Raw genomic sequence first — 27,882 nt, forward strand, 5'->3', positions numbered from 1 at the left:
ACAAGGGGTTAAAATATTCTTTTTACAATGTATTTCTCACATGAACAGTTTTGCAGATGAAAGTCTTTTGCTGACTGCCTGTCACAATGTTATAACTGAGTGATGAGGTTCCTGTCAATCCCAGTTGAGCTTCACAAGCAAATTGAACATTGGGAGATGTCCATATATTGCAGATGCAAAGGCCTCTGAATTAAGAACTGTTAATCACAAGCAATAGAAAAAGTTTGCATTTTATGCTAATGAGGTGTTCACACTTTGTCCAAGTTTCTTATGTAACCACATAACCACTCTTTAACTATACAATTAGATTAGCACCAAAAACATTTTATCTCGACTACTTTACAGATCAAGCAACCTGCCCTGTCTCATAACTGGGCTCTCGACCCCATTAGGTAGTGAAAAACAGCTTCCATTTTAACCATTTCAGACCTGAACATAAAATACAGAAACTTGCCCTATTCTGATATCTCAAAACTCCTACTTTTTTCACACACCTTCAGCCTTTCTCTATCCATCCCAAAATAATGGGTAAAACAGCAAAATCTACAGATGTTGGAAATCTGATTTAAAAAAAAAATTAATTCTTGGAATGTTTGCATCACTGGCAAGGCCAGTAATCCCCAATTGTCCCGAAAAGGTGGTGGGCCACCTTCTTTAACTGCTAGTAGCTTGATACACCTGAGTGGTTCGCTAAACCATTTCAGAGGGTAGTTAAGATGCAACCACATAAGCATGGGTCTGGAGTTACAAGTCGGGCAGACTGGGTAAGGACGGCAGTTTTCCTTCCTTCAAAGGACATTAGTGGACCCAATTGGGTTTTCACAACAATGAGATCTTCATGGCAAGTGTTGACAACATGTTAACCCTACCTTCCTCTTTCCACAGATGCTATGTAACCTACTGAATGTTTCAGCATTTTTTGTTTTATCCAACAATTATTGTTGGCTCTTCCAACTATTTGTTTTTGAAAAATTTATCATTTTAACTGTTTTACATTTCAGTGAATGATTTTGCCAATAAGCTTTTATGAGATCAAATTCTATTTAAGATTTTTCTCACAAGTGAATGCTAACTTAATTCGACCACATTATCACTGATACACATCTTTGCTTTATTAACACCTAACTGATTAGTCACAATCAACCATGTGTACAATCACCCTCCTGGTGCATCTCCTTCCAAATTATTCTTTTACATTTGTGCGGTGCAAACAAGTTTGTACAGACAAATTCAGTAACTGACATTAATATTGAACATTTACACACTTTTCTACCAGAATACTCAAGCTACTGTTTTATGCATTTGCATTTCAACATAACATGGATTTGAAGTCGTTGTCTGTACTGAAAACACCTACATACAATGCAATATTCACAGGATGCAACTTATCTGTGAGAAACAATATGGTGAAGGAACACTGGAGTTTGAGCCATTTTACACAATTACTAAAAAGACAAACACTGGCTTTAAGTGTTCTTTTATTTGACACTGTAGTGCAACAGGTAGCAAGTTTCATCACCCCAAGAAATTGCACACTACAGAACTCATTAAAGCATGCTGGACAATAATGTAGTGTTTAGGGCTGGAAATTTATTGTAGCTCAAAGGCTGTCAAACTGATCTATCATACAGATCTGTAATACCCAAATTGGCTACGTACAATTTATAACATGATTACATCTCGGTTAGCTTTTAACATGATAGCCTTTAAGTCTTATACATTATCTACGATGACAATATATGGATAGACTTCAAGTCTCATACACAACATGAACACAAGACATCTATGTCAAGTACTTAAAACATAGGATTTATACTTTCCCAACTTTGAAAAAAGCTAGCACTTTTTTAAAAACTTGACAAAAAAAATCAAGTAAAACCATATTCCCCCACTGTTAGGCAATCTACAATTTAAAGTTACAAAAGAATTTTTTTTTTTTGACTATTCCACTTCCTGGATGTACATCCTGGATGCTATTTGCAAAAATCAAGGCACTCCCAACCAGCTCATCTCAATCCAGTTTAAATTACATGTTTCTGCCAAGGACAGATCCTGATCCCATGGAATAGGAGCAACAAGATGCATAATAAAAAATAAAAAAATCAGACCTGGCTGCAAGGGGTGACTGTGGCCACAGCATGGAATTAGCTGCTGTTTTGGCTGGTATGGATTTATGAAAATCCTGACTAATAGGACATTCTGTACAAAAACTCTTCATTCTTAATTTCCATTTAATTTGTGTTTGGACTAGAGTTGAAATCTCATCTTCAATCACTAACAAAGAACTAATTTAGCAGCAGGCAAATGTATTTTCAATCAGTGGTATAAATATTAATGGCCCACACCCTGGTTAAGATGCTGGAGCACAACATTCCCAATGATCAATTAATAGCAATTCTCTCACTGAAACAACAGGCCAATCCTACAAAGGTTAGTCACTGTAGCTTTTTCACCACAATGCCAGACAGGCTCTTGGAAAACCCATGACAAAACAGTGCCTTCAGATTTCCGAGGAAAGCTAGTTTGTGTGAAAGAACTGCACTTTCACTTTAGCCAGTGTAATGACTTAATTTCTTAGCCATAAAAATCAGTAACAATTAGTGTTATTGTCATTCACATAGCAGCTAATAGATGCTCCAATCAGATGTCTGTGGGATGCTGGCCTCTTCACAATGCTTTGAGATCACAGTGCTTAACCACATAGTCTGCATTCAAACAAGAATGTACATTTCAGATTTCCAAAGGTTTACCTTAACTCAGACCTGAAAACTCAGCACCTCATTCGATTTGATACCGAAATGCTATGGGTATTCCCATTTGAAACTGCAATGGCAAACACTCTCAATCAAGTACTCCCTGGATACAGAATGTAAAATTGTAGAAATGTTGCAAGAATCTTTATAATTTTAAATGTTACAACAGTTTTGCAATTCCAAGTAATTCAAGGATAAGAAAAGGACACAAGAGCACAGGACAGCCATTACATCCATTTCCCACCTAGTTTTGCTTTTTCTTGGAAAGAAGCCAAATTCATTTAATTCCTTCTAATCATCTACACATTACCTTAGTTACAGCAAAAATTCTCAAATTTTGCAGCAGCTATAACCTTGCCAATAATTTTGACCACAAAATTCTCCTGAGATTCTCAGAGATCCTTTTCAATTTCTTTTTTCGTTGAGCCAGGCCTGCTCTGTGCATCTCTCCAAAGCTGCATATTTTAGTACCTTTCTGGCAAACATTCTTACATATCAATTAAAAATTCATTTAAAAACATGGAGGCAGAGAACTGTTTTAAACCAAACATATGATTCACAAATGAGCCAATTTCTTTGTACAATTTCAACTACAATATTACCAGGAGAAACCGAAGTTTACTAAATGTAAACAAATAGCTTAAAACTACAGTACAATTTAATGTACAGGAACTATTGGTAGTTATCTGAAATGTGTATTGATCCAACAGGGATGGGTTCTCAAAGAAAGCTCAAGTACGTTGAGTCCATCTCTCCCCATTGTACATCCTCCATTTAAAAAAGACAGTATTACCTTTGTTTGGTCTATACAGGGCCTCCTTAATGCCAAACCACCCACCCAATGCAGTGAAACTTTTACACAGTCACCAAGTGGTTGCCAATTCTCCATTCTGGTTAACCCTTACATTTAATTTAATTGGGGAAATAAATATTTGAAGAGAGGAGTTTTATGCCAAAGGGCATACAGTCTTACTATAGGTTTATGCTGGTTAAGCAGTTAAAATTGCCAAAAACATTTTCCCCTTTACTTCAGCTTCAACATTTGAATACATTGAAATGTAAATTACAGCAGTACTATTTTATGTGGCATCACTAAGGATGATTTTATCAAACTTCAACTAAGTTACAACACAGACAGAATATTTGAGAAGTATGATGAGCAGATTTGACTTAAAGCTTCAAAAGGCCAACATAAAAGATACTGTCTCTTTAAATTTCTGCTTTTCAAACTAGTTTGTCCAATCCCTGTTTTCACTACCACAATGACATTAATTACATAATTTCAATATATTTACAAAATATTAAAAATCTTGTTATTCCTCTACATAAATCGACCTCCTGTAATTTTTTTTCCACATGCACTAGAAAAAAATTTATGACCAGGCCAAAACCAAGCAACTTTAAACGCTACTCAATGCAATTTCTCTTTTCAATGGAAACAGAAAATAGCAAAGCTGCCTCTTAGAGCAAAGGGGACAGTCCTGAAAATCGTATGTATTGTCTAGCTAAAGTCACTCATCAGATGACAAGAAAAAAAGTGCAAGATGGTTCCTTAGGTCAGATGGAGTGGGCAACGGAGTCTCCAAAAGCACAAAGCGACAGCAGGAAAATCAATAGGTAAGAGTTGAGTCATCCCATTCAAGTTGCTGCTGTCTGTTTACATTCTGCTGGTCTTCTTCTTGCTCACCTTCTTCTTCCTCACTGCTTTCAGATTCTGCACTAGTAATGTCATCTTCCTCATCACCTTCCTCACTTTCTTCCTCTTCCTCCTCCTCCTCTTCCTCACTACTATGCTGGTCCTCATATGTCTATTGAAGCAACATAATAGAACATTACTACTAGGAATTTAATCACCTCTGTCCCTTCAAAATGTGATATAAAAATATACACATAAATGTACACATACATATACATACACAAACATATATTTTACACGTCAATTTATTTCCCAGATGAATAGCAATTTCAAAAATCTTTTTGGATTAAACAGCTATTTACCTCCATTGGGTTTACTGTAATTGTCAAAGCTGAATCATCCCAATCCATCTCATTCTCTTTCCCATTCTCCTGATCCCGCATAGTCCGCTGATGTGCAGCACGGATTCGGAAAACCCCAAGGATTATCATGAAGACCAGGAAGCTGACGCAAACCACAATGACAACAGTCGCTGCGCTGGGAACAACTTGTAAAAAAAAAAGTTTTAAAAAAATAAAAAGGGAACTATTTATAGCCAAGAACAGTTTTAGTGAATGTAGATGCTCTTGTAAACCATCTTTTACAAAGGATCATGATTTGCTGGGAATAGCTTGTTATTTTTCTCCAGTGTCGCACTTACATCCAACTATGCTTGTGTATTTTAACACCAAATTAACTAGATTTTAGAATGTGGCTATTCAGCATTTATTGTAAATTTGATTTTTAAAAAACTCATCCTTGGGCAGTCCCACATCATTCCTCCAGTTGATGCAATTTGCTCCTGGCCTTTAAGCAGCAAACAAATCGAACCATGAGGGACTTCCATCCAACCTGAGACAGCGGATTTCTGGTCACCATCTCAACTATACTACTGGAGTAGCTGACGTTATAAAAAGCAGAACTGGTAGCTGCCTGAAAGCAAGTTACTGAGTCCTGATGATGGAAGAGCACACACAATTGAACAAATGTTAGATGGGGTACCTTGGGTATGATCTTCAATGTTTCCCCACAGGGAACAACAGGAAAAATCATCAGCACAGATAATTTAAGTATCATTCTATGGCCAAGCAAATCCCATACCTTTTGTAGCCTACATTATACGTAAAGTCACCTAGAATCATGTCTCAGAATCAAATAGAAAGAGGAAAGGATTATATACCCAAATTTCAGTTGATACTTTAAAGTAAGGGTGGGATGGAACCAAAGGAGAAATGTCTTTGTTTATTTATAAACCAATAGTCAAAGTTCATTTTATGGAAGATTGATCTGATAAGTAATGTCAGGAGCTTTCAGGTCGTTCCTCCAGCAGAAATTGCAGTCAGAGGAGGCTGAGAATCATAAATGACATCAACACCTTCACCACAGCCCTATCAGCACGTTCTGAAGCCAACCAGACAGCAGGCTATACTAGACCTGATACTGTGCAACAAGATAGGATTAATTGATGACCTCAGTGAAGGCACCCCGAGGCAGCAGCGCTCATATGATTGAATTTTACATTCAGTTTGAGGCAGAGAAGAATGGGTCCAAGATTAGTACTTTAAACTTAAATAAGGGCAATTATGAGGGCATGAAAGCAGAGATAGCTAATGTGAACTGGGAAATTAGGTTAAGGGATAGGTCAATAGAGATGCAGTGGCAAACACAAGGGGATATTTCAGAATACACAGAATAGATACATTCCAATGAGAAAGAAAAATTCCAAGGGGAGGACCCAGTAACCATGGTTAACTAAAAAAGTTAAAGATAGTATCAAACTTAAAGAAAAAGCATATTATTGCACAAAGATAGGTGGCAGGGCAGAATATAAAAAAAAGCAAAGAATGACTAAAAGGTTGATGAGGGAAAAATTAGAGTATGAGAGAAAGCTAGCTAGAAATATAAAAACAGATATTAAGACTTTCTAAAGATATTTAAAAAAGAAAACGTGTTAACAAAGTGAGCATTGGTCCTTTAGAAAGTGAGTCTGGAGAATTAATAAGGGAAAATAAGGAGATGGCAGATGAATTGAACAGGTTATTTTGTACCGGTCTTCACTATAGAGTATGCAAAGTAACATCCCAGAAATAGCTGTAATGGAAGGGGGTAAGGAACTCACGAAAATTACAACCAAGGAAGCGGTACTGAGCAAACTGTTGGAGCCGCGGGCTGACAAGTCCCTGGGGCCTGATGGACTTCATCCTAGGGTCCTAAAAGAAGTGGCTAGTGAGACAGTTGATGCGTTGATTTTAATTTTCCAAAATTCCCTAGATTCGGGAAAGGTTCCATTAGTTGGAAAATAGCAAATGTAACTCCTTTATTCAAAAAGGTAGACAGAAAGCAGGAAACTACAGGCCGGCTAGCTTAACATCTGTCACAGGGAAATGTTAGAAGCTATTAAAAACGTTATAGCAGGGTACTTCAAAAAAAATTCAAGGTAAATCAGGCAGAATAAACATGGTTTTGTGAAAGGGAAATCATGTTTAACCGATTTTTTGGAGTTCTTTAAAGTAGTAACATGTGCTGTGGATAAAGGGGAACTGGTGGATGTACTGGACTTGGATTTCCAGAAGGCATTTGATAAGGTGCCACAGCAAAGGTTATTACAGAAAATAAAAGCTCATGGTGTAGGGGATAACATATTAGTATGGATAGAAGACTGGCTAGCTAACAGGAAACAGTAGGCACAAATGGTTCATTTTCTGGTTGGCAAGATGTAACGAGTGGTGTGCCACAGCGATCAGTGCTGGGGCCTCAAACTTTAACAATTTATATAAATGACTTGGGTGCAGGGACTGAGGTATGGTTACCAAATTTAGTGATGACACAAATGATAGGTAGGAAAATAAGTTGTGAAGTGGACACAAAAGAGGCTACAAAGGGATATAGATAGATTAAGTGAGTAGGCAAAGATCTGGCAAATGGAAAAATGTGAAATTGTCCATTTTGGCAGGAAGAATAAAAAAAGCATATTATCTAAATAAGAGATTGCAGAGCTCAGATTCAGAGGAATCTGGGTGTTCTAGTGCATGAATTGCAAAATTATGCAGGTTCAGCAAGTAATTAGGAAAGCTAATCGAATGCTATTGTTTATTGGGAGGGGAATTGAATACCAAAGTAGGGAGGTTATGTTTCAGTTATACAGGACATTGGTGAGACCACAGGAGTACTGTGTACAGTATTGGTCTCCTCCTTATTTAAGGAAGGATGTAAATGTGTTGGAAGCAGTACAGAGAAGGCTTACTGGACTAATACCTGGAATGGGTGGCTTGGCTTACGAGGAAAGGTTGTATCTGCTGGAGTTTAGAAGAGTAAGAGGTGACTTGATTGAAACAGAAAATCCTGAGGGGTCTTGACAGGGTGGTATGTGGAAAGGATGTTTCCCCTCGAGAGTCATCATTTAAAATAAAGGTCGCCTATTTAAGAGAGAGATGAGAAATGTTTTCTGAGGGTCGTGAGTCTTTGGAACTCTCTTCCTCAAAAGGCAGTGAAAGCAGAGTCTTTAAATATTTTTAAGGCAGAGGTAGAAAGGCTCTTGATAAGCAAGGGGCGAAAGGTTATTGGGGGTAGGCGGGAACGTGGAGTCGAGGTTACAATCAGATCAGCCACAATCTTATTGAATGGCGGAGCAGGCTCGGGGGCCAAGTGGCCTACGCCTGCTCCTAATTCCTTACCAACTGACCCAGAATAAAACAGCAGTTGCCTTCATTATATGAAGTACAATTTCCATACTTAATTTTGCCTGTACTTTGAATGGAAGACTGGGTGGGTGGGGAAAAACTCATTCATCCAAGATTATTTCTAGTTCCAAACATTCAGCTCCAAAGATTCCAGAGTAGGTTAGACTCTAAGTAGCTTCGCAGTTGTTGAAAGACAACATACATCCTTTGATATGGCACCTGTTGCTGGAAAAGGTCTCAGTGGCAAAATATGCATTTTGTCAGCTACTGGCATTAGCTATCCCTGGTACTAAGGTCAAAGTGAAACCTTGTTGGTTTGCCAAATAAGGCTGGAACGATGAACTATTAAGATCTTGATTTAAAAAAAAAAAAATTTGTCAAGAAATTAGCCACAGGAAAACTAAAAAACTCTTTTCCTACTACAAATACTGAGATTGATTTGAGCAAAACCCTTGGTTAGTGGTAGAGAATGGGGCTTTATGTACAGTGCAGATTTGGGAAACTCATGTATGGTACTGAAATTTTTTTATTTGTCCATGGAATGTGGGCATCACTAGCTAGGCCAGCATTTATTGCCCATCCCTAATTGCCCTTGAGAAAGTGGTGGTGAGCTGCCTTCTTGAACCGCTGCAGTCCATGTAGTGTATGTACACCCGCAGCGCTGTTAGGAAGGGAGTTCCAGGATTTTGACCCAGCAACAGTGAAGGAACAGCAATCTAGTTCCAAGTCAGGATGGTGCGTGGCCTGGAGGGGAACTTGCAGGTAGTGGCGTTCCCACGCATCTGCTGCCCTTGTCCTTCTAGGTGGTAGAGGTTACGAGTTTGGAAGGTGCTGCTGAAGGAGCCTTGGTGAGTTGCTGCAGTGCATATTGTAAATGGTTCACAATGCTGCCACTAAGCATCGGTGGTAAAGGGAGTAAATGTTGGAAAGGGTGCCAATCAAGTGGGCTGCTTTGTCCTGGATGGTGTCAAGCTCGAGTGTTGTTGGAGCTGCGCTCATCCAGGCAACTGGAGAGCATTCCACCACACTCCTGACTTGTGCCTTGTAGATGGAGGACAGGCTTTGGGGAGGCAGGTGGTGAGTTAGTCACTGCAGAATTCCCAACCTCTGACCTGCTCTTGTAGCCACAGTATTTATATGGCTGGGCCAGTTCAAATTCCGGTCAATGATAACCCCCAGGAATCCATAGTTGAGGATTCAGCGATGGCAATGCTAATGAATGTCAGGGCAGAAGGTTGGATTCTCTCTTATTGGAGATGGCCATTGCTTGGCACTTGCATGGCACAAATGTTAGTTGCCACTTATCAGCCCAAGCCTGAATGTTGTCCAGGTCTTGTTGCATATGGACACGGACTGCTTCAGTATCTGAGGAGTCATGAATGGTGAACATTGTGCAGTGAGCATCCCTACCTCTGACCTTATGATGAAGGGAAGGTCATTGATGAAGCAGCTGAAGATGGTTGGGCCTAGGACACTACCCTGAGGAACTGCTGCAGTGATGGCCTGGAACTGAGATGTTTGACCTCCAACAACACAATCATCTTCCTTTGTGCTAGGTCTGACTCCAACCAGTGGAGCGTTTTCCCCAATTCCCACTGACTCCAGTTTTGCTAGGGCAGATATTCCAAGGATGCAGATTTAATAACTTGGTGTCCCCTTTATTTCTCTCATTAAGTTGGCTGCTTATATATTTTTACATGATAAATAAGCTAGCTTACAAAACATTTCATCCTTTTTGCTTCAACCAAGGCCTTATCAGAAATTCTACTGGACTAAAAGCTATCACTAATATTTGCACAATAAACCTGAAAAGTCAGTAACTTCCAAATCCATATTCTTTCTAAAAGCTGTTTCTATAACTTTTCCAGGTACCTGAGGATGAATGGGGGTTTGCAAGATTGTGCCCAGACAAGTCAACGGAAGCATGATGAACTGGGCGAACAAATTCTGGCTGTGCCAATACATGATTGGGGTGCTCCACTGGATTAGCAGTGTGAATCACATTGACCTGAAAATAATATGCACATTTCAGTTAAACTGACTACATGCTCTGAGTCTTGCAAAGTTAAAATTATATATAATTTATATCAAACCAGGTCCCATTTCACTACAATTGAAATATCAAAAGGGAACTATTTACTAAGTAAAACTTGCACATTAAGAATGTCAATAGACCAATAATACAGTACATCCTCGGATAAGATTCAGATATATTTATGAGCCTATTGAGAAGAACGTGCAATGCAAATGATAAGTTTCATTTTTCTTTACTCTGTCAAATATGCAAACCATGTTTTAAGTTGAGATGTTATCTCCTTATCACCCAATAATTTTGTACTCAATTTTTAAAGATTCTAATGAAACAAAAATTTGCAAGCTTCTTCCAAAGTCTAAAGGAGTTTTCACCTACCTCAACTTTGAATTCATTACTGGCATAGCGGCCATTTAGCTCTGAACAAACAAGTTTAAACTTCCTTTCAAACAGTGAGTCACTGTTCAAGTTTTGGTAACGGATCAAATGCAGCATCGCTTCATAATTTGCCATTGTGTTAACACCTATACAAATCAAAATAATGCAAGAACATGAAATTCATTCCAAAGATATCTAGCATTCGGATTTTCATTCCTAAATGGTTGCAAGGCAGAAGACTCAAACAGACAAAGCTCAGCATGTTTAACCAGTGAGCAGCTGAACCAGATCCTATTGAATTGAACCCCAAAAAGGAAATTCAAGAGAGATTTGATAATTGAACTATAAAAAATTGACAGGAAAAGAGTTCAATTGCAGAGATTTTCGCCACACTAAACTGCCTTTGTAAATGGCATTGCGAATTTTACTTCTGCTTTAAATTGGTTATATAATGTACAGTAAGGCAACATGAAGGTCAAGGTAACACCTAAAAATTATAATTCCTCCCATTCAATTTTCTCCCATGCTCCAGCTATAGCTTAACAGGTGGCCCTTTCAATACCTCGCTCCAATGCTAATTCTATATTAACAGGCAATGAAAGCAGATGCAGAACATTGCAGTTGAGCTTGGTCCTGCCCTTGCCCAGCATCACATGCACACTTCCAAAATAATCCACTGGATTATTATTCGTAACATGAACTCCAGTGCCCCCAAAAACAGAATGATGTTGTAGCAGCTGCAATGTCAGCCCAAAAACACTAATTTCTTTGATGTCTATGAGTGCAACACCACCATTTGAAGAGATGTATTAGGGAAAGCGATTAATATTTTTCCCATTTCAAAAAAACATTTAAAGCAAGTGTCCTGAAGCCTCACACAAAAAGCATACCACCAGTTAAAACTCTAATCCCTAAAAAAGATGGTTTTCAACTTTACGTATGAGGATCCTCTGCAAATGCTGACATTTCTCAACTTCTGAAGGATAAATTCAGCTACTCAAAAGGAAAACATTGGTACTATTGCAGAAAATGTTTATTAGTATACAGAAATAGCAACATGCTGTAAGTAAACAAAACACAAATGGAGAAATCTGATGAACAAGCAGAAATCTAATGGCCTCAGGAACTGCATGTGATCTCACTAGGCATGAGGGGTCTCAATTTGAAAACCTATGCACAAGACAACACTTTGCCAATACTGCTCTGCACATCTGAAGTATTTGAAGAACATTGCCCTCAGCCTCCCACATTTTAAAACTCACCTGTGATGGTCATGCCAGTAGAGGAGTTACTCATTTCCATATCCCTTTGTCGGAGTTGAGAGGTATCAACCTCAAAGCTCTCCTGTTCTGCGTTCAGCTCATCTCCAAGAACAGAGATTTCACATGTATCCAGATTGTGCATGATCTCTTCAGATACCATAGATTCTTGGACTGCAAACAGAAACACCATTAAAGTCAGTAAGTTTCAGTTCAATAGAGATTACTTGCCAATGAAAATGCATCATGTCTCTACTGGGCAATTTTAAAATTTCCCACAGCAGTATTAATTTAGCTAACTGGATTCAACCAGGTAGAACAACTTAATTCTACAGCAATACTGCAGATGCTGGAAATCTACACTACATTTGATTTCCTACACGACGTGCTCTTGGAATTAGCTGTGGTGAGGAACAAGTTGCGCAGAAACACAGGTGATCAATGTACCCACAACACAGGTCAAACTAATGTGCAAAGTGAAATTAATAAAAAAAAAGGCAGAAAATGCTGGAAATACTCAACAGGTCTGGCAGCATCTGTGGAGGGAGAAACAGAGTTAACCTTTCAGGTCAATGATCCTTCATCAGAACTGTGTTGCAATGTGCAAAGCTGCTGAGTTGACTTTTCATTTAGCCTACACAGCTGATAGCGGTCAAAGAGACAAAACAAAGAAAATGTAATATTTTCTGAAAACATTTAGTCATTTGGTGCTACATCAAGAATAATTCTGTTCCTCTCTGTGCTTTCTGTTGCTGTTTCTCTGTCTCCCTTAGCAAGCTGCAAATTGGTTGAAAAAGGTTGAAGAGTGCGGCCCTTAGGCTCAATGGGAGTTCAGTATTCTGGTGCACTTGGAAAGAAACAATATTTTTTGATTTACAATGCTGTGGGAGATCCACTACTGTCTAAATTTGACACTGCATTTGTCATGATTATTTCCTGTTCTGTTTAAGTAATATTTTAGGGATTACCTCTAAGCATCACTGAAGTAACCCTTGCTCTTCTCACTTACAATATGCAACACCAAAGCCTGCTACTGAGTCCCTCCTCCACTGGCTATGCTGTAGACTAAGTATCAGTCTTCCCACCATTTTTGCCTGTCATACAAAACACAGTTAGAAGACTTAGGCTTAGATTTGCATTAACAGTGAGGATAACTGCTCTCACCGTTTTTATGTAGTAAATTGGACAGTAGCCTCTGGCATCCGCAAATATGCATTTAAATGCTGAAATCCGGAAGTTGCTGTCAGAGATAACCCACTCCATCACAATAATGTGCTGCAGCAGTTCTTGCTGATATATTTCAATGCTGAGTCTATGTGGGCAGAGATTTAATGGAGTACGTAGATCTGGGAAGATCTGGATGCAAGTACACCAATATCTGATATGAGCACTACCTGAACAATATTCCCCTGGTAGGATAATCATTCTATGCTAAAAGACATGGGAAATTAATAAGGAAAAAAATCATTGTCACACAGCAATCACAGAAATATTGGAACATAGGAATAGGAGGAGGTCATTTGATCCCTCAAGCCTGTTCTGCCATTCAATGAAATAATGGCTGATCTGCGACTGAACTCCATATACTTGCCTTTGCCCTAAATTCCTTAATACCCCGGTTAACAACAATCTCAATCAAATTTAAAATCAACAAGTGACCCACCGTTTGCGGAAGAGTGTTCCAAATTTCTACCACTTTCTGCATGTAGAAGCTTTTTCTAACTTCAGTCTCAAGAGGCCGGAGGGGTTTTCATTTTTAGGCTTTGTCCCCTAATTCTAGACTCCCCAACCAGAGCAAGTAGGGTAGGTAGTTTCTCTCGGTTCTCCTTACTATCTTGAAAACTTCCATCAGATCACCCCTTAATCGTCTAGATTCCCAGGAGTAAAATCCTAGATTTAATCCTTGGGGTCCAGGCACCATTCTAGTAAATCTACGCTCCAAGGTCAATATATCCTTCCTAAAGTGCGGTGCTCAGAACTGCTCACAGTACTCCAGGTGCAGTCTAACAAGGACTCTGCATAGCTGTAGCATGACTTCTACCCACTTTGAATTGTATTCTAGTCCTCCAGATATAAAGGCCAGCATTTCATTAGTTTTTTTTTATTTGTACTTGCCTATAACATTTTAATGTTCTATGTACATGGGCCCCAAGTCTTTTTGACCTGCCACTAGCAAACTAGCTTCTCACCATTTAGAAAGTACATTGATCTATCCTACATCGGTCCAAGGTGGATGACCTCACACTTGCCTATACTGAAATTCATTTGCCAGTTTTGCCTACAATCTACAACATAACACTTAATAGCTGATGGGACTTTTACCTGTAGGTTCATCTTCATCCTCTCCCTCTGTCTCCACTTCTCGTGTGATGGTGCTAACAATCTTTAATTCTGGGAACAGTGGAACTCCCTCATTACTTTCAAATTCAGAGGCAGCACGCGCAAAGTGATCAATACCACTCAGGCTTATCTTTGGTTCGTCAGGCTGAAGTACCATTACATAGCCCTCCACATCTGGGACAGTGATGCAAGTCTCTTCATTGAAGCATCTGGAAGTTAAAAAATAATTTTAGTGCTGTGTTCTCAGAGAATGTTAATTAGCTTACAAGATGTTTTTCTGCACATTTTCAAAGTCTGCGCCATACAATAAAAATTTATCGAGGGGAAAAGAACTACAAATAACAAGACAACTTAAATTTCTACCCTTGCTCTGTCCTGTTGGTTGGGTGATTTTCCACCTCCCCTCCCCCCCTGTATATAGAGCATCATTCTGAATCACAGGAAGCAGTGGTCAAATGGTAATGCAAGCAAAGTGCATGAAAATTGTACATTGGTAGGTCCAAGTCAGAGAAAACTTATGGCTCGATTGGACAGGATCTTTGCATGTGGATGTTGAAACCTTTTTACAAGAATCATCACAGCTATATCTACAATGGATCATTCAATACTTGCACAAAGCATGTATTCAATCCTTGGTTACTGTAACATACATCTTAAGAATCAAGTAGGGAGGTACATTTGAAGGATTAAAACTTCACACTTTCAGCTTCTATACAGAATTTTAATTGGCAGTCTAAACTATTGAAAAATTTAAACCCTAAATGCCTACCTTGAGGAACTCCTGCAGTGATTGCCTGGAACTGAGATGTTTGACCTCTAACACAACCATCTTCCTTTGCGCTAGGTATGACTCTATATGCCAGCTTTAACCAATTTCAATTATCTAACTTACTTCACAGTCGTGGTGATTTTCAATCGTCTGATTCCAGGTGTTGGGAACTGCCGAGAGTTGAGGTATGACACTTGCTGCATACTCTTGTCAAAGTTTTCAATATCATCCCCTTCCATGCTAAGCATCGACTGGGTTGGATTGAAATGAACCTATAAAATAAAAGTTTATTTAACCGTTTTCAATTTGGTTCACAACAGTTTTCTAATCGGGGAGCTGGAGCTTTCAATTTCATTAAGATTTACTCGACTACACCTTACAGACTCATATTGGACCCGAGGGCTCCACAAAAGCCCATTTTGCACCCGAGCATGGGGAAATGTGGGCAGTAAGTCAGAGCACTAGAAGCCTGCACACCAGCTGTGCTCAAGGCTCATCAATGCCCCATTTACAAAGCAAATGGAGACTACTACCATTAATGCTGATTAATTAAGAGATTGATCAATTGCTCAGCATTTACTACGAACGGATGCATGAGAGGGTGATTGAGTTTTTAAAAAAAAACACTGCTGCGCCTGGCCTCAAAAGGTCGGTGATTACTGACATCACTAAACATCATGGCTCCCAAAAAGAAGTGGCATAGCTGGAAGTGCCAGCAACTCTGAATTGCCAACCCTGAAATTCCCCTCTCCTTATGACCTTGGTGCTCTTTCAATGCTTCATAGGTAGCAAAAATATTTAAATGAATTGACCTCATCATAGTGCAAGATCAGTTCAACTGGGCATAGGTAAAGCCAGGGTCTGATTCGTAGCAGTCCTGAGACCACATTATTGGTCCCATTAAATCCTCCGTCATTTGGATCAGCATTTGCCTGGAAGTTTTGAAGTGAGCAAACTTAACAGAAATCTGAGAATTCAGATAATTTTGAGAAGAAATTTAATCAGTTTTTGAAATTACACACATGAAAATTTGTCAGCAAGATGTTGATATACATGGAAACCCATGACCATCTTTAACAGGTTCCAAAATAAGCAGCTGAAACCTTTCATATGGAATTTGTTTACTCAATATGGAGTGCACATATACCCAGTGGTACATCTTACTTGCCCAAGTTCAGACAGCTTAAGGTTCAAGGTAGACAAGGTTCAAGAGCCACAGCTTAGGAACACTTAATGCTGCACAGGGTTACTAGGGACTGACCTCAAACTGTGTAGCTGATGAGGACAGAACATATGCTTCCCACTGTTGTATCTAGCCAGTGTTTGGGAAGAAATCCAGCTTCCAAAGACATCTACCTTTCCAGGTCCTGCTAATGAATCAGCGTGACTGGATAGTTATCAGTACCGCAGACCTTTCTGACTCAGGTATCAAATTTTCAAATCTGTCAGAATAAGTATATTCCTACTATAAAGAAAAATTCTAATGGGAGGACCCATCATCCGTGGCTAACTAAAGAAGTTAAAGAAAGCATCAAACTTAAGGAAAAGGCATATAATGGCACAATGATGACTGGCAGTTCAGATGATTGGTCAGAATATCAAGAACAGCAGAGAATGACTAAAAGGTTAATCAGGAGAAAGATATAAGAGTACGAGAGGAAGCTAGCTAGAAATGTAAAAACAGTTAGCAAGAGTTTCTACGGGTAATTAAAAATTTAAAAAGTAATGAGTGTTGGTCCTCTAGAGAATGAGAAGCCAATAGTAGATAATAAGGAAATGGCGATTGAAATGAACAAATATTTTTCTTCTGTCTTCACTATCGAGGATACAAAAACATTCTGGCAATAGCTACAAATTAGGAGATGGAAGGAAGAGAGGAACTTGGTGAAACTTCAATCAGCAGGGAAGCTTATTTGGCCTCCTTGTCTCGAGGGAGGATGGGTAAGCGCCTAGAGGTGGTCAGTGGTTTGCGAAGCAGCACTTGGAGTGACAGACTCTTCCACATGCGCTACAGATAAAATTGGTTGTCAGGGCTGTTACACAGTTGGCTCCCCTTGTGCTTGTATTTTTTCCTGCCAACTGCTAAGTCTCTTTGACTCGCCACTCTTTAGCCCCGCTTTTATAGCTGTCCGCCAGCTCTGACGATCACTGGCAACTGACCCCCACAACTTGTGGTCAATGTCACAGGACTTCATGTCGTGTTTGCAGACTTCTTTAAAGCAGAGACATGGACAGCCGGTGGATCGGATACCAGTGACAAGCTCGCTGTACAATGTGTCCTTGGGGATCCCACCATCTTCCATGCGGCTCACATGGCCAAGCCATCTCAAGCGCCGCTGGCTCAGTTGGGTGTATATGCTGGGATGTTGGCCGCCTCGAGGACTTCTGCATTGGAGATACGGTCCTGCCACCTGATGCCAAGGATTCTCCGGAGGCAGCAAAGACGGAATGAGTTGAGACATCGCGCTTGGCTGACATACGTTGTCCAGGCCTCGCTGCTGTAGAGCAAGTTACTGAGGACACAAGCTTGAAACACTCAGACTTCTGTGTTCCGTGTCAGTGCGTCATTTTCCCACACCTTCTTGGCCAGTCTGGACATAACAGCGGATGCCTTCCCCATGCGCTTGTTGATTTCTGCATCGAGAGACAGGTTACTGGCGATGGTTGAGCCTAGGTAAGTGAACTCTTGAACCACTTCCAGAGCGTGGTCGCCGATATTGATGGATGAAGCATTTCTGACATCCTGTCCCATGATGTGCGTTTTCTCGAGGCTGATGGTTAGGCCAAATTCGTTGCAGGCAGCCGCAATCCTGTCGATGAGTCTCTGCAGACACTCTTCTGTGTGGGATGTTAATGCAGCATCGTCAGCAAAGAGGAGTTCCCTGATGCGGACCTTCCGTACTTTGGTCTTTGCTCTAAGTCGGGCGAGGTTGAACAACCTGCCATCTGACCTTGTGTAGAGGAAAATTCCTTCTGAAGACTTGAACGCATGAGAGAGCAGCAGGGTGAAGAAGATCCCAAACAGTGTCGGTGCGAGAACACATCCCTGTTTCACGCCACTCAGGATAGGAAAGGGTTCTGATGAGGAACCGTTATGCTGAATTGTGCCTTTCACATTGTCATGGAATGAGGTGATGATATTTAATAGCTTTGGTGAACATCCGCTCTTTTCTAGTAGTCTGAAGAGACCACGTCTGCTGACGAGGTCAAAGGCTTTGGTGAGATCTATGAAAGCAACGTAGAGGGGCATCTGTTGTTCGCGGCATTTCTCCTGTAGCTGGCGAAGGGAGAACAGCATGTCAATGGTGGATCTCTCTCTGCTCAAAAGCTGCACTGTGCCTCAGGGTAGACACGCTCAGCCAGCTTAGGGAAGCGGTACTGAGCAAACTGATGGAGCTGCGGTCTGACAAGGCCCGGGGTGCTGATGGACTTCATTCTAGGGTTTTAAAAGAGGTGGCTTATGAGATAGTAGATGCACTGGTGTTAATTTTTCCAGAATCTAGTGAATTTTGAGAAGTTCCCTCAGACTGGAACGCAGCTAACATAACCTCTCTATTCAGGAGGGGGGGGGGGGGAAAGAGGAGAGAAGAGGAGGCAGAAAACAGGTAACTGTAGGTCAGTGAGCTTGATGTCTGGTGTGGGGAAGGTGTTAGAATTGATTAAGGAGGTTGTAGTTGTTCACTTAGAAAAATTCAGGGTAATTGGGAATAGTCAGCATGGTTTTGTGAAAGGGAAATCATGTTTAACCAATTTGTTGGAGTTCTTTGAAGGAGTGACATGTGCTGTGGATAAAGGGGAGCCCATTGATGTACTGTACTTGGATTTCCAGAAGGCATTTGACAAGGTGACACATAAAAGGTGCAAAGTAGGAGCTCATGGCGCAGGGGGCAACATATTAGCATGGATAGAAGATTGGCTGGCTGGCAGAAAACAGAATATGCATAAATGGGTCCTTTTCTGATTGGCAGGATGCGACGACTGGAGTCCCGCAGGGGTCTGTGCTAGGGCCTCAACTTTTTACAATTAATATCAATGACTTAGATGAGGGGAGCGATGGCATGGTAGCTAAATTTGTAGATGACACAAAGATAGAGGAAAGTATATTGTGAAGAGGACATAAGGAGCTTGCAGACCAATATAGATAGGTTGAATGAATGGGCATAAATCTGGCAGATGGAGTATAAAGTCGATAAATGTGAAATTGTTCACTTTGGCAGAAGAATTAAAAAAGCAGAGTATTACTTAAACAGAGAACGACTGCAAAATTCCAAGGTCCAGAGGGATCTAGGTGTTCTAGTGCAGGAGTCACAAAAAGTTATTCAGGTACAGTAAGTAATAAAGAAGGCTAATGGAATGCTATCCCTTATTACAAGAGAAATTGAAAATTAAAGAAAGGGTATTATGCTTCAGTTATACAGGGCACTGGTGAGACCACATCTTGAATTGTGCGTGCAGTTTTGGTCTCCTTACTTAAGGAAGGATGTAAATGCGTTGGAGGCGGTTCAGAGGTGGTTTACTGGATTGATACCTGGAATGAGTGGGTTGTCTTGAGGAAAGATTGGACAGACTGGGCTTGTTTTTACTGGAGTTTAGAAAAAAGTTTATAAGATCCTGAACGATCGACAAGGTGGATGTGGAAAGGATGTTTTCTCTTGTGGGGGAGTACAGAACTAGGGGGCACTGTTTTAAAATTAGAGGATGCTTTTTTAGGACAGAGATGAGGAGAAATTTTTTCTGAGGGTTGTGTGACTTTGGAACTCTCTGCCTCAGAAGGTGGTGGAGGCAGGAACATTGAATATTTTTAAGGTGTAAGTAGATAGATTCTTGCTAGGCAAGGGAATCAAAGGGTATTGGGTGTAGATGGGGGGGGGGGGGGGGGTGTAATTCAAAACACAAACAGATCAGCCATGATCTTATTGTATGGTGGAGCAGGCTCGTGGGGCCGAATGGCCTATTTCTGCTCCTAATTCATATGTTCGTATTTGTCTTAGTCATGAATTTTCACCATTAGGCACGTTGCCTTGGTCGCTACTTGATCATTAGATAAGTGACCAGCATGGCTTCCAGCCCTAACTAGGTGCCAACAGATACCAAGAGTTCCTTCACTAGTTACCTGACTAGCAGCACAAGCAATATAAAATGTGAAAATGTATTGTTCTTAAATCTGCTTTACAGGGAAGGCTTTCTAGCAGCCATCATCCCTGAGGACTGCGTGCAGGCGAAAGTGACCATCCACCAGGGCTTCCAAAATATGAATATAGAATAACTAGAATGGATGCCCACTGTACCTTCCAAATCAACAACTTCAAGAACTTACTTGGAGCCATTCAAACAGGACCTGCATTTGGGGTCATCCACCACTGATTAGATAAATCACATAACATGCAGTGAGAACAACTTTTTAATTCATCTCAGCACACACCTTGTGTACAAGGCTATCATAGAACTATGGCTGAATATCCCAAATGCTTATAATCAGCCCCAATGATTGATGCAGATGTCTCAAACACAGCAAAAAAAAGTGGGCATTTTGATTGGCATTTTTGAAGTTAAAAACTGAGTTGACTATGTACCAGCTGACCAGGACACATGATAACCAAAGGTGTAATCAATACACTTGTAGGTTGTAATAGAAAACTAGAAAATACACATTTTTGTTACCTGAAGTTATTAGAGATCAGATCAGTTTCTGGAAAAATCTTAAAAACATTAAAAGGAAAAAGGAAAATAAGTGAAGTAACCCCTACCTGAAAATGTGTGCCTGAACACAAAAGTTATAAACCACACCCAGCCCATTTTCTCAACATCATCTAGCTCGAATACAAAAATACTTCAGTAAGTCATCAATGGGCAGACTGCTCCTTTGGAATTGTTATTCCCTTCAGGTAAAAACTGGCTACTAAGGATGAGATTAGTATCCGATTCTAACTTCACCAAAGCAGAATTTTTTATTTCTCAGAGAAATAAAACATAACTGGATGAAGCATCATACACTGAAATGTGAAGAAAACAGCCTCAACAGCTCTCTTACCAGCACGCCTTTGTAAGGATTCTCGGAATCCAAGAGCTCCAGTCCTTCTTTACATGTGTACAAGCAGTCAATCACTTTCTTACTCTCAATTTTGCCAGTCCGAATCATCAAACCAGCTAGGTTGCCAAGGAAAAACTGAGTCATGCGAAATTCACCTCCTGGAATGAGAAAAGTTGCTGTAAACATGCTTTGTTGTTTAATGCCATGCCATCTTTTATAACCGCCATGTGCGTGCATTCATGCGGGTTAGTGAAACTTCCACTTTCTCCATGGTTAGCTTTTGGCTTCACATGTGCATGATGGATGACTTGCTGTAGGGAACTTGCCCTCATGCATATGGACTTGGGGAACGCAGCATTGCACTGTAGTCAATAAAATTTATGAAGATGGAAGGAATGGGGGGGGGGGGGGGGGGGGAGTTGTTGCACCAGCTTTCTTTAGTACAGTGAGGTGGTACACTACTATAAATAAAGCTATGCTATTCACCAAAGATTAAGCAACTGGCCAAGACCTATTGTAAAACAGTACAGCACAGAGACCATTCAGCCCATCAAATTTGTGCCAGATTATATAATACATCCAATTTAAGAATCCTCCTCCAGAGAAGTAGAAAATATTTTTAAAACTGTAACAAACTAAAATAGCAGATGTTTCTAGTATCAGACATCATATGACTGCTTAACCAAAGAACCTCAGCTGCTTGGCTCCATTAGTTGCCTGGATACTTGGCGATATTAAGCCTGTTTAATGTTAACCGAATAAATTCTCTGAAGTTGTCAGACCTTGATTCCCAATCTAACTGAACTCCATGTCTCCTTCATGTGCTGGAGTCAGATTTTGCATACTCCTGTTGCCAGGTCTCTTCTGCCTCTAAGTAATCCCAAATTCTAAGTTTAGTTTAGTTTAGAGATACAGCACTGAAACAGGCCCTTCGGCCCACCGAGTCTATGTCTACCATCAACCACCCATTTATACTAATCCTACACTAATTCCATATTCCTACCACATCCCCACCTGTCCCTATATTTCCCTACCACCTACCTATACTAGGGGCAATTTATAATGGCCAATTTACCTATCAACCTGCAAGTCTTTTGGCTTGTGGGAGGAAACCCACACAGACACAGGGAGAACTTGCAAACTCCACACAGGCAGTACCCAGAATTGAACCCGGGTCGCTGGAGCCGTGAGGCTGCGGTGCTAACCACTGTGCCGCCCTCGCAAAGTGAACCATTTCTCACACTGAAATGATATCTGAAGTAGTTTTTAAGATAAAGGCAATGACATTCTTTCAGATGCCCCCCGCCCCCACCACCTGCCCTCAGGGCTTTTCAACACAGTGGACCAGAAAAAAGCCAGAAAGCTAGGCCATTCAGCAGCATCAAGAAACATTTTATCACTACAATGACTAAAATTCCAGTAGCAACACGTCTGTCCGTCCTCTACAGTAAATGGAAGAGAGCTGCACCTTATTTACATAAAGCACCATGGTCTGTAATTTATGGGTTAATTATTTGTGGACTGGAGAGTGCTGTTTAACACTGAATGGTGCATTACTTATCAATAAGTAGGGCAAATGTTTTGCTAGATTGGAGATGGAGTGGTGCGAGGCTTTGCAGAAACAGTAAGCCCTTAACTACATTCACCCAGAATCAGCAAGCCACTTGGTTTGCCATAGGCGAGCACAGAATACTCTGCACTAGAGTGGAAAATGCAGTGGGATTAAATATGCAAATGTAGAAGAGAAAATAATTGTTTTTCTTTCATTTAACTATCGGCGCTCATATTAAAATGAATAGAGCCAAATTTGGCTGGAACACTAGCTTCACATCCGGCTCATTACCTTTATCGATGTTTGTGAAATTAGCAACAGCATCCAATATCACAATGAACAGAATACGCCCAAAGTGTCTGAGTAGCCAAATTACACCAGATCAAAAATGCATTGTTCTGCAATTTTAAACCTCGTTAAATTTAAAGCACCAAAATATTGATCAAATTTGGAAATGTTCACTTTAAAATAATAGCCCTAAGTATAAAAGGTTTTCCTAGATAATGTCATTTTACTTAAAACCACCTCACTGCCATTCAGCGTGCACACAGAAACCCTACCTCCACAACCACCCCACACTAACAAAAGAAATCTCAGTAGCACAATGCAGAAATAAGTCAAGAAGCGGGGTATGATGCAGCCAAAGTGGATAAAGACAATGAACATTTCATGCTAATTCTTGAAGTATAAACAGGAGGGAAACCCCCAGCAACCTGGATAGGGTTCAGTCACAGTTTCATTTTCATTTTCGCTTCCTGTATATTCTGTAGAAAAGCAAGACAGAAAAAAAGGGAAATATGGGGATAAAGGACCAACTGATTATTGGGGAATCTAATTGCACGTCAAAATAATGGAAAAATCCTGTAGCCAAGAGGCTATTGGCAATCCTAAAACTATGGAATAAAACTGTTGAGTTTGCTTCTTCGTACATATCTTCAATATTTGTCCAATTAAGTGGCAACAATTCTCTGAAGTTCTCCCTCCCATTCTGTCCCCTGTCCTGAAGCTGCTGCCTCTTGGGGTATGGACAGAGGTAGCAATAGATCTCCAGTAACTTGTCCAAATGGTCACTCCTCATGTATGAGACTGGCAGATCACTTGACTGAAGGGTAGCTGAGCCAGTTCTTACCTGACATCCATAGCTATGCACTTTGAGGTAGGAGCCGCTAGATGACATCAGGGGCAGGAGCTCGAGCTGACATTTCAACATCTAGCTCTGGAGTGCTGAGCCTAATTGTAGCACCTATCTGCTAAGGACAGACCAGGAATGAAAACTGGGACCTCTAATCTGTACAGCCTAATGCTATAATGCACGGCGCCTTTACCCACTGGCTATTTTTTTTTTTATTCGTTTCTGGTATGTGGGCGTCGCTGACTAGGCCAGCATTTATTGCCCATCCCTAATTGCCCTTGAACTGAGCAGCTTGCTAGGCCATTTCAGAAAGCATTTAAGAGTCAACCACATTGCTGTGGGTCTGGAGTCACATGTAGGCCAGACCAGGTAAGGACGGCAGATTTCCTTCCCTAAAAGGATATTAGTGAACCAGATGGATTTTTACAACAATCGACAATAGTTTCATGGTCACCATTAGACTCGGTTTTTTACTTCTAGATTTATTAATTGAACTCAAATTTCACCATTTGCTGTGGTGGGATTCGAACCCATGGCCCCAGAGAATTAGACTGAGCTCTAGATTACTAGCCCAGTGACATTACCAATACACTATCGCCTCCCCCTATTAAATTCACCTTTTCCGTTAACCTAAAAAGCAAATTGCATTTAAATTTTACTTGAGCATCAGCTTTCATATTTAAAATGGCTAAATTGTTTCACAAACAGACTCCCTTTTATATAATAGGCAAATATTAAAGAAAACACAACCATTTCCAGCATGAAGGTGTCACTATGACTAGATGCAATAATTCCCATATCAGATTGCCTTTTGTAAAAATAAAGCCAAAGCTACTAGTTTTATTCTTGAAATTAGGGCGGCACAGTGGTTAGTACCGCAGGCTCACAGCTCCAGGGACCTGGGTTCAATTCTGGGTACTGCCTGTGCGGAGTTTGCAAGTTTTCCCTGTGACCGCGTGGGTTTTCGCCGCGTGCTCCGGTTTCCTCCCACAGCCAAAGACTTGCAGGTGATAGGTGAATTGGCCATTGTAATTTGCCCCTAGTGTAGGTAGGTGGTAGTGAATATGGTATTACTGTAGGGTTAGTATAAATGGGTGGTTGTTGGTCGGCACAGACTTGGTGGGCCGAAGGGCCTGTTTCAGTGGTGTATCTCAAAGAAAAAAAAAAGAACCTTCCACCCGCCATTTTCGAAGGCAGTGGTTCATGCTGGAGTATAGATGCAGAAACCATCTGGAACTTCAGCTATATGGCTGGTCAAGTGTCAGCCTACACAGCAAATGTTAGCAAGCAATTCAACTATTTGAAGGGGGGGGGGGGAAAAGAGGGAGGAGGCAGGGAGGACAACAATAAAAATCACGGTTGAGCTTGCTCCAGTCTTTCCAAGACATGCATAAATGCAGGTTTTCCAGAAGCAGTTACTGGATAGCAATCGGCTGTTACAACCCTGGTTAAAAGTACTATGATAAATAACTAATTGTTTACTTCCACCAATATTCATTAAAACACAGAGAGTAGAACCCAGAGTTTAATATGCTGACCTAATTATCTCACCACCCCACAAACACCACACAAAAGCAATTTTATACCACTTTACCTTGCCAGCAAGCTCCAACCACCAATTGAGTTTCAATCTTTGAATGGTGCAGTGGATAATCTTCAGTAACTAGGAATGGATCATATGATATTCCATCCACATACAGGGCCACAGTGGGAATGTCAACATTTAACACATAGTGATGCCATTCTTTATCACACACCTACAAGATGTAGGAAAGCAACATTAAGGCAGGAAGGGTGTTGCATCTGTTCAGCAAATTAATACTTTAGTTAACGAAGCATAAATCTAAAGAATCAATAGATGCATCCAAATCCATAAATCTAATCTCTTATAAACTTTGAGCTGTTAACATCCGAGCTCCTTATATGGATTCTGTAATGTTTTTGAATTCTCAACAGAATACAGAAAGAAATGTACAAACAGCAATATTAACATTTTACTACCTTCAACCAGAGGTTTCAATACCATTTATTTTGAATTAATTACCGTCTTAACCCCAGTATAGTCTTTACCTTCCCAGATATATGAAACGAGAGTTTGGGTGTCACCAGAGTATTCTGTACAAAGATACCCCTTCTACATTGGATTATTTGCTTGCTTAACTACTTACCGATGACAGCATCAGAACGGCAGCAAATTCTGATGTAACTTATAACGGATATAATGCATTAAGTTAAAGGAGAGTTTATTTATCCAGCTACATGCAGAGTAGATAGCTGTGCCAAAAACATGCCTCAGCCCCAATTTAAGATTGCATGAGTATGATTTTTATTTATGTGATGTGACACTGTGAATATGAATGACCTTGCAGATTATTGCCAAATTAGGGAAGTTTTGTGCTGGGAACTAAGACTAGGATAGCCCAAATTCATTGCACATAGGATCCTTACAGCTATCACACAAAGGAAACTTGCATTCAGTCAGAGCAGGATTTGAACCCAGGATCCACAGGCAAAAATCTGATTTCAACCCATTGGGTTACCTACTTCCCCAAGCATATTTGTAACTTAAATGGTGATGCATGGATAGATTCATAAATCCAAAATCCATTTATGCATTTTTAAAAAGTTTTATCTTTTATGAAAAAAAAAATCCAGATGGCTCGTCACTCAAATTGTGCCAAATAGAAGGTGGCAACATCATTGTGCCACGATTGTATCAGAAAAGCATTTCTTTCAAAAAAGATCTAAGTGTATCTGAGGTTCAGTGTAGTACACAGATGCTGCATGATGGAAATAAGTGCACACAGAAGTTCAACTGGTCAAAAACTCATTCGTGAATCGCAGCCAAATATCCGTGCAATAAAACTGCACCAGTTGCAGCTTCAACAATTTTACCAGGGCGTTATTCACACTTGTCAGATATCTAGGTACGTATACAAAGTTTTTCAAACCTGATCTAGTTTCCAATGGAACTCCGCAGGTCGAAAGTTCTCATTATCCGAAGGATTTTGACGGAACAGGAAAACCAGACGGCAGTTGTGCACATAAAGGGAATAATGGTGACGATTCATTTCTGCAAGGTGGTTTCAAAACAGTGTACATTACCAAATATGTAGCACCAAAGTTCAATTTTAAAGACATCTGGAGCAAATAAAGGGCTGAAGAGCAAAAAAAAAATGGACAAATTAAAAGGCTAGATCATGTTGGGAGCATCAAGACACAAGAAAGTTACTGACTGTAGGTTTGTCACCGTAATTCCTTACATCACTGGTTTTCCAGTCTCAGCTACATTGCTGTGAAGAGGACAAACATATCACCTGATGGCTGGTGTGTGGCATAAAGGGAGCCAGCTGGAAAACTAAGAACTTTTCAGATTTGCACCAAATTTGATTAAAAGCATCTGCCTACAGTTTAATAAATCAAACTACCTGATTCCAGCAACTATTCTCACCTCTATTTACATTTCGGATATAACCTGTGTTAATTTTGTTAACTGAGTAAACACTGTACAACGGCGTGTTAATTGCAACCTTTGATATCACAGTTCACAGTTAATAGATTAATTTTGATAGCTTAAGGTTGCACATTGAATTGTTAGAAACTTATTTGTGCACCCAGAAGCTGCTGTCAGCAGGTTGCTTAACCTAGCAAGGCAACACAGCAAAGAATGTTCTTGTTCTCAGCAGACATACCTACACTACCCAGCAGAGGTCACTAGATAGCAATTAGGAGTGAGAACCCCAGATGCCTTTCTTTCCTTCGCCCAAGAATGCTGAGGCCAATCATAAATCAGCTAATTCAGGGAGACAATAAATCAATCCTGTGAAATACTGGGGCACAGAAGATAGGGCTACACCAGGAAGTGTTTTACATTGTAGTTAATTAAACAAGTTACTAATTAAATCAGAAATAATTCTATATTGAAGAGTGTCTTATTTTAATGTGAGACTAAATCAACATTGGCAATTTAAGCCGCTCAATGTCATACCAAATGAAGGTGATTGTACAAATAGTGTATAATCTTGCATAAACAAAAGAAATATATATAGAACCTGAACACATTTTGATTTTCACCTTAAATGGCCAAATAACCCTAGAACATCCGTATCAGCCCGTATTCAATCTCCTGAACATAAATATGCTCTGCAGTGTATTTTCAGCCCGTCACTACTTTTTCCATGATTTTAATCTTTTTACTCTAACTAATAAATTCAGGTGATTTTTGTATTTTAATGCTCAAAGTGGGGAGACTAGTTATATCCATGACCATGGAAGCAACAT

The 27,882-nt window shown here is 40.2% G+C and overlaps 1 protein-coding gene across 4 annotated transcripts in view; it reads right to left on the reverse strand.

The window, feature by feature from the left end:
• Positions 1-1,570: 1,570 nt before the first annotated feature.
• clstn1 (calsyntenin 1) overlaps positions 1,571-27,882 on the reverse strand; it is an 81,974-nt gene continuing 55,662 nt past the window's right edge. For 2 of the 4 annotated variants that reach the window (XM_068016958.1, XM_068016957.1), the window contains 11 exons: positions 26,553-26,674; positions 25,196-25,358; positions 23,183-23,233; positions 20,918-21,075; positions 15,010-15,158; positions 14,100-14,326; positions 11,781-11,951; positions 10,519-10,664; positions 9,981-10,116; positions 4,752-4,936; positions 1,571-4,561 (listed from right to left, as the gene is read on the reverse strand). In XM_068016958.1, coding sequence (XP_067873059.1) covers positions 4,364-4,561; positions 4,752-4,936; positions 9,981-10,116; positions 10,519-10,664; positions 11,781-11,951; positions 14,100-14,326; positions 15,010-15,158; positions 20,918-21,075; positions 23,183-23,233; positions 25,196-25,358; positions 26,553-26,674 — 1,706 coding nt within the window. In that variant the 3' untranslated portion in view covers positions 1,571-4,363. The remainder of the gene's footprint in view (positions 4,562-4,751; positions 4,937-9,980; positions 10,117-10,518; positions 10,665-11,780; positions 11,952-14,099; positions 14,327-15,009; positions 15,159-20,917; positions 21,076-23,182; positions 23,234-25,195; positions 25,359-26,552; positions 26,675-27,882) is intronic. The other 2 variants (XM_068016960.1, XM_068016959.1) reach the window with 1 other exon arrangement.

Source organism: Heterodontus francisci, chromosome 37 (genome assembly GCF_036365525.1).
Source record: "Heterodontus francisci isolate sHetFra1 chromosome 37, sHetFra1.hap1, whole genome shotgun sequence".
Taxonomy (NCBI): domain Eukaryota; kingdom Metazoa; phylum Chordata; class Chondrichthyes; order Heterodontiformes; family Heterodontidae; genus Heterodontus; species Heterodontus francisci.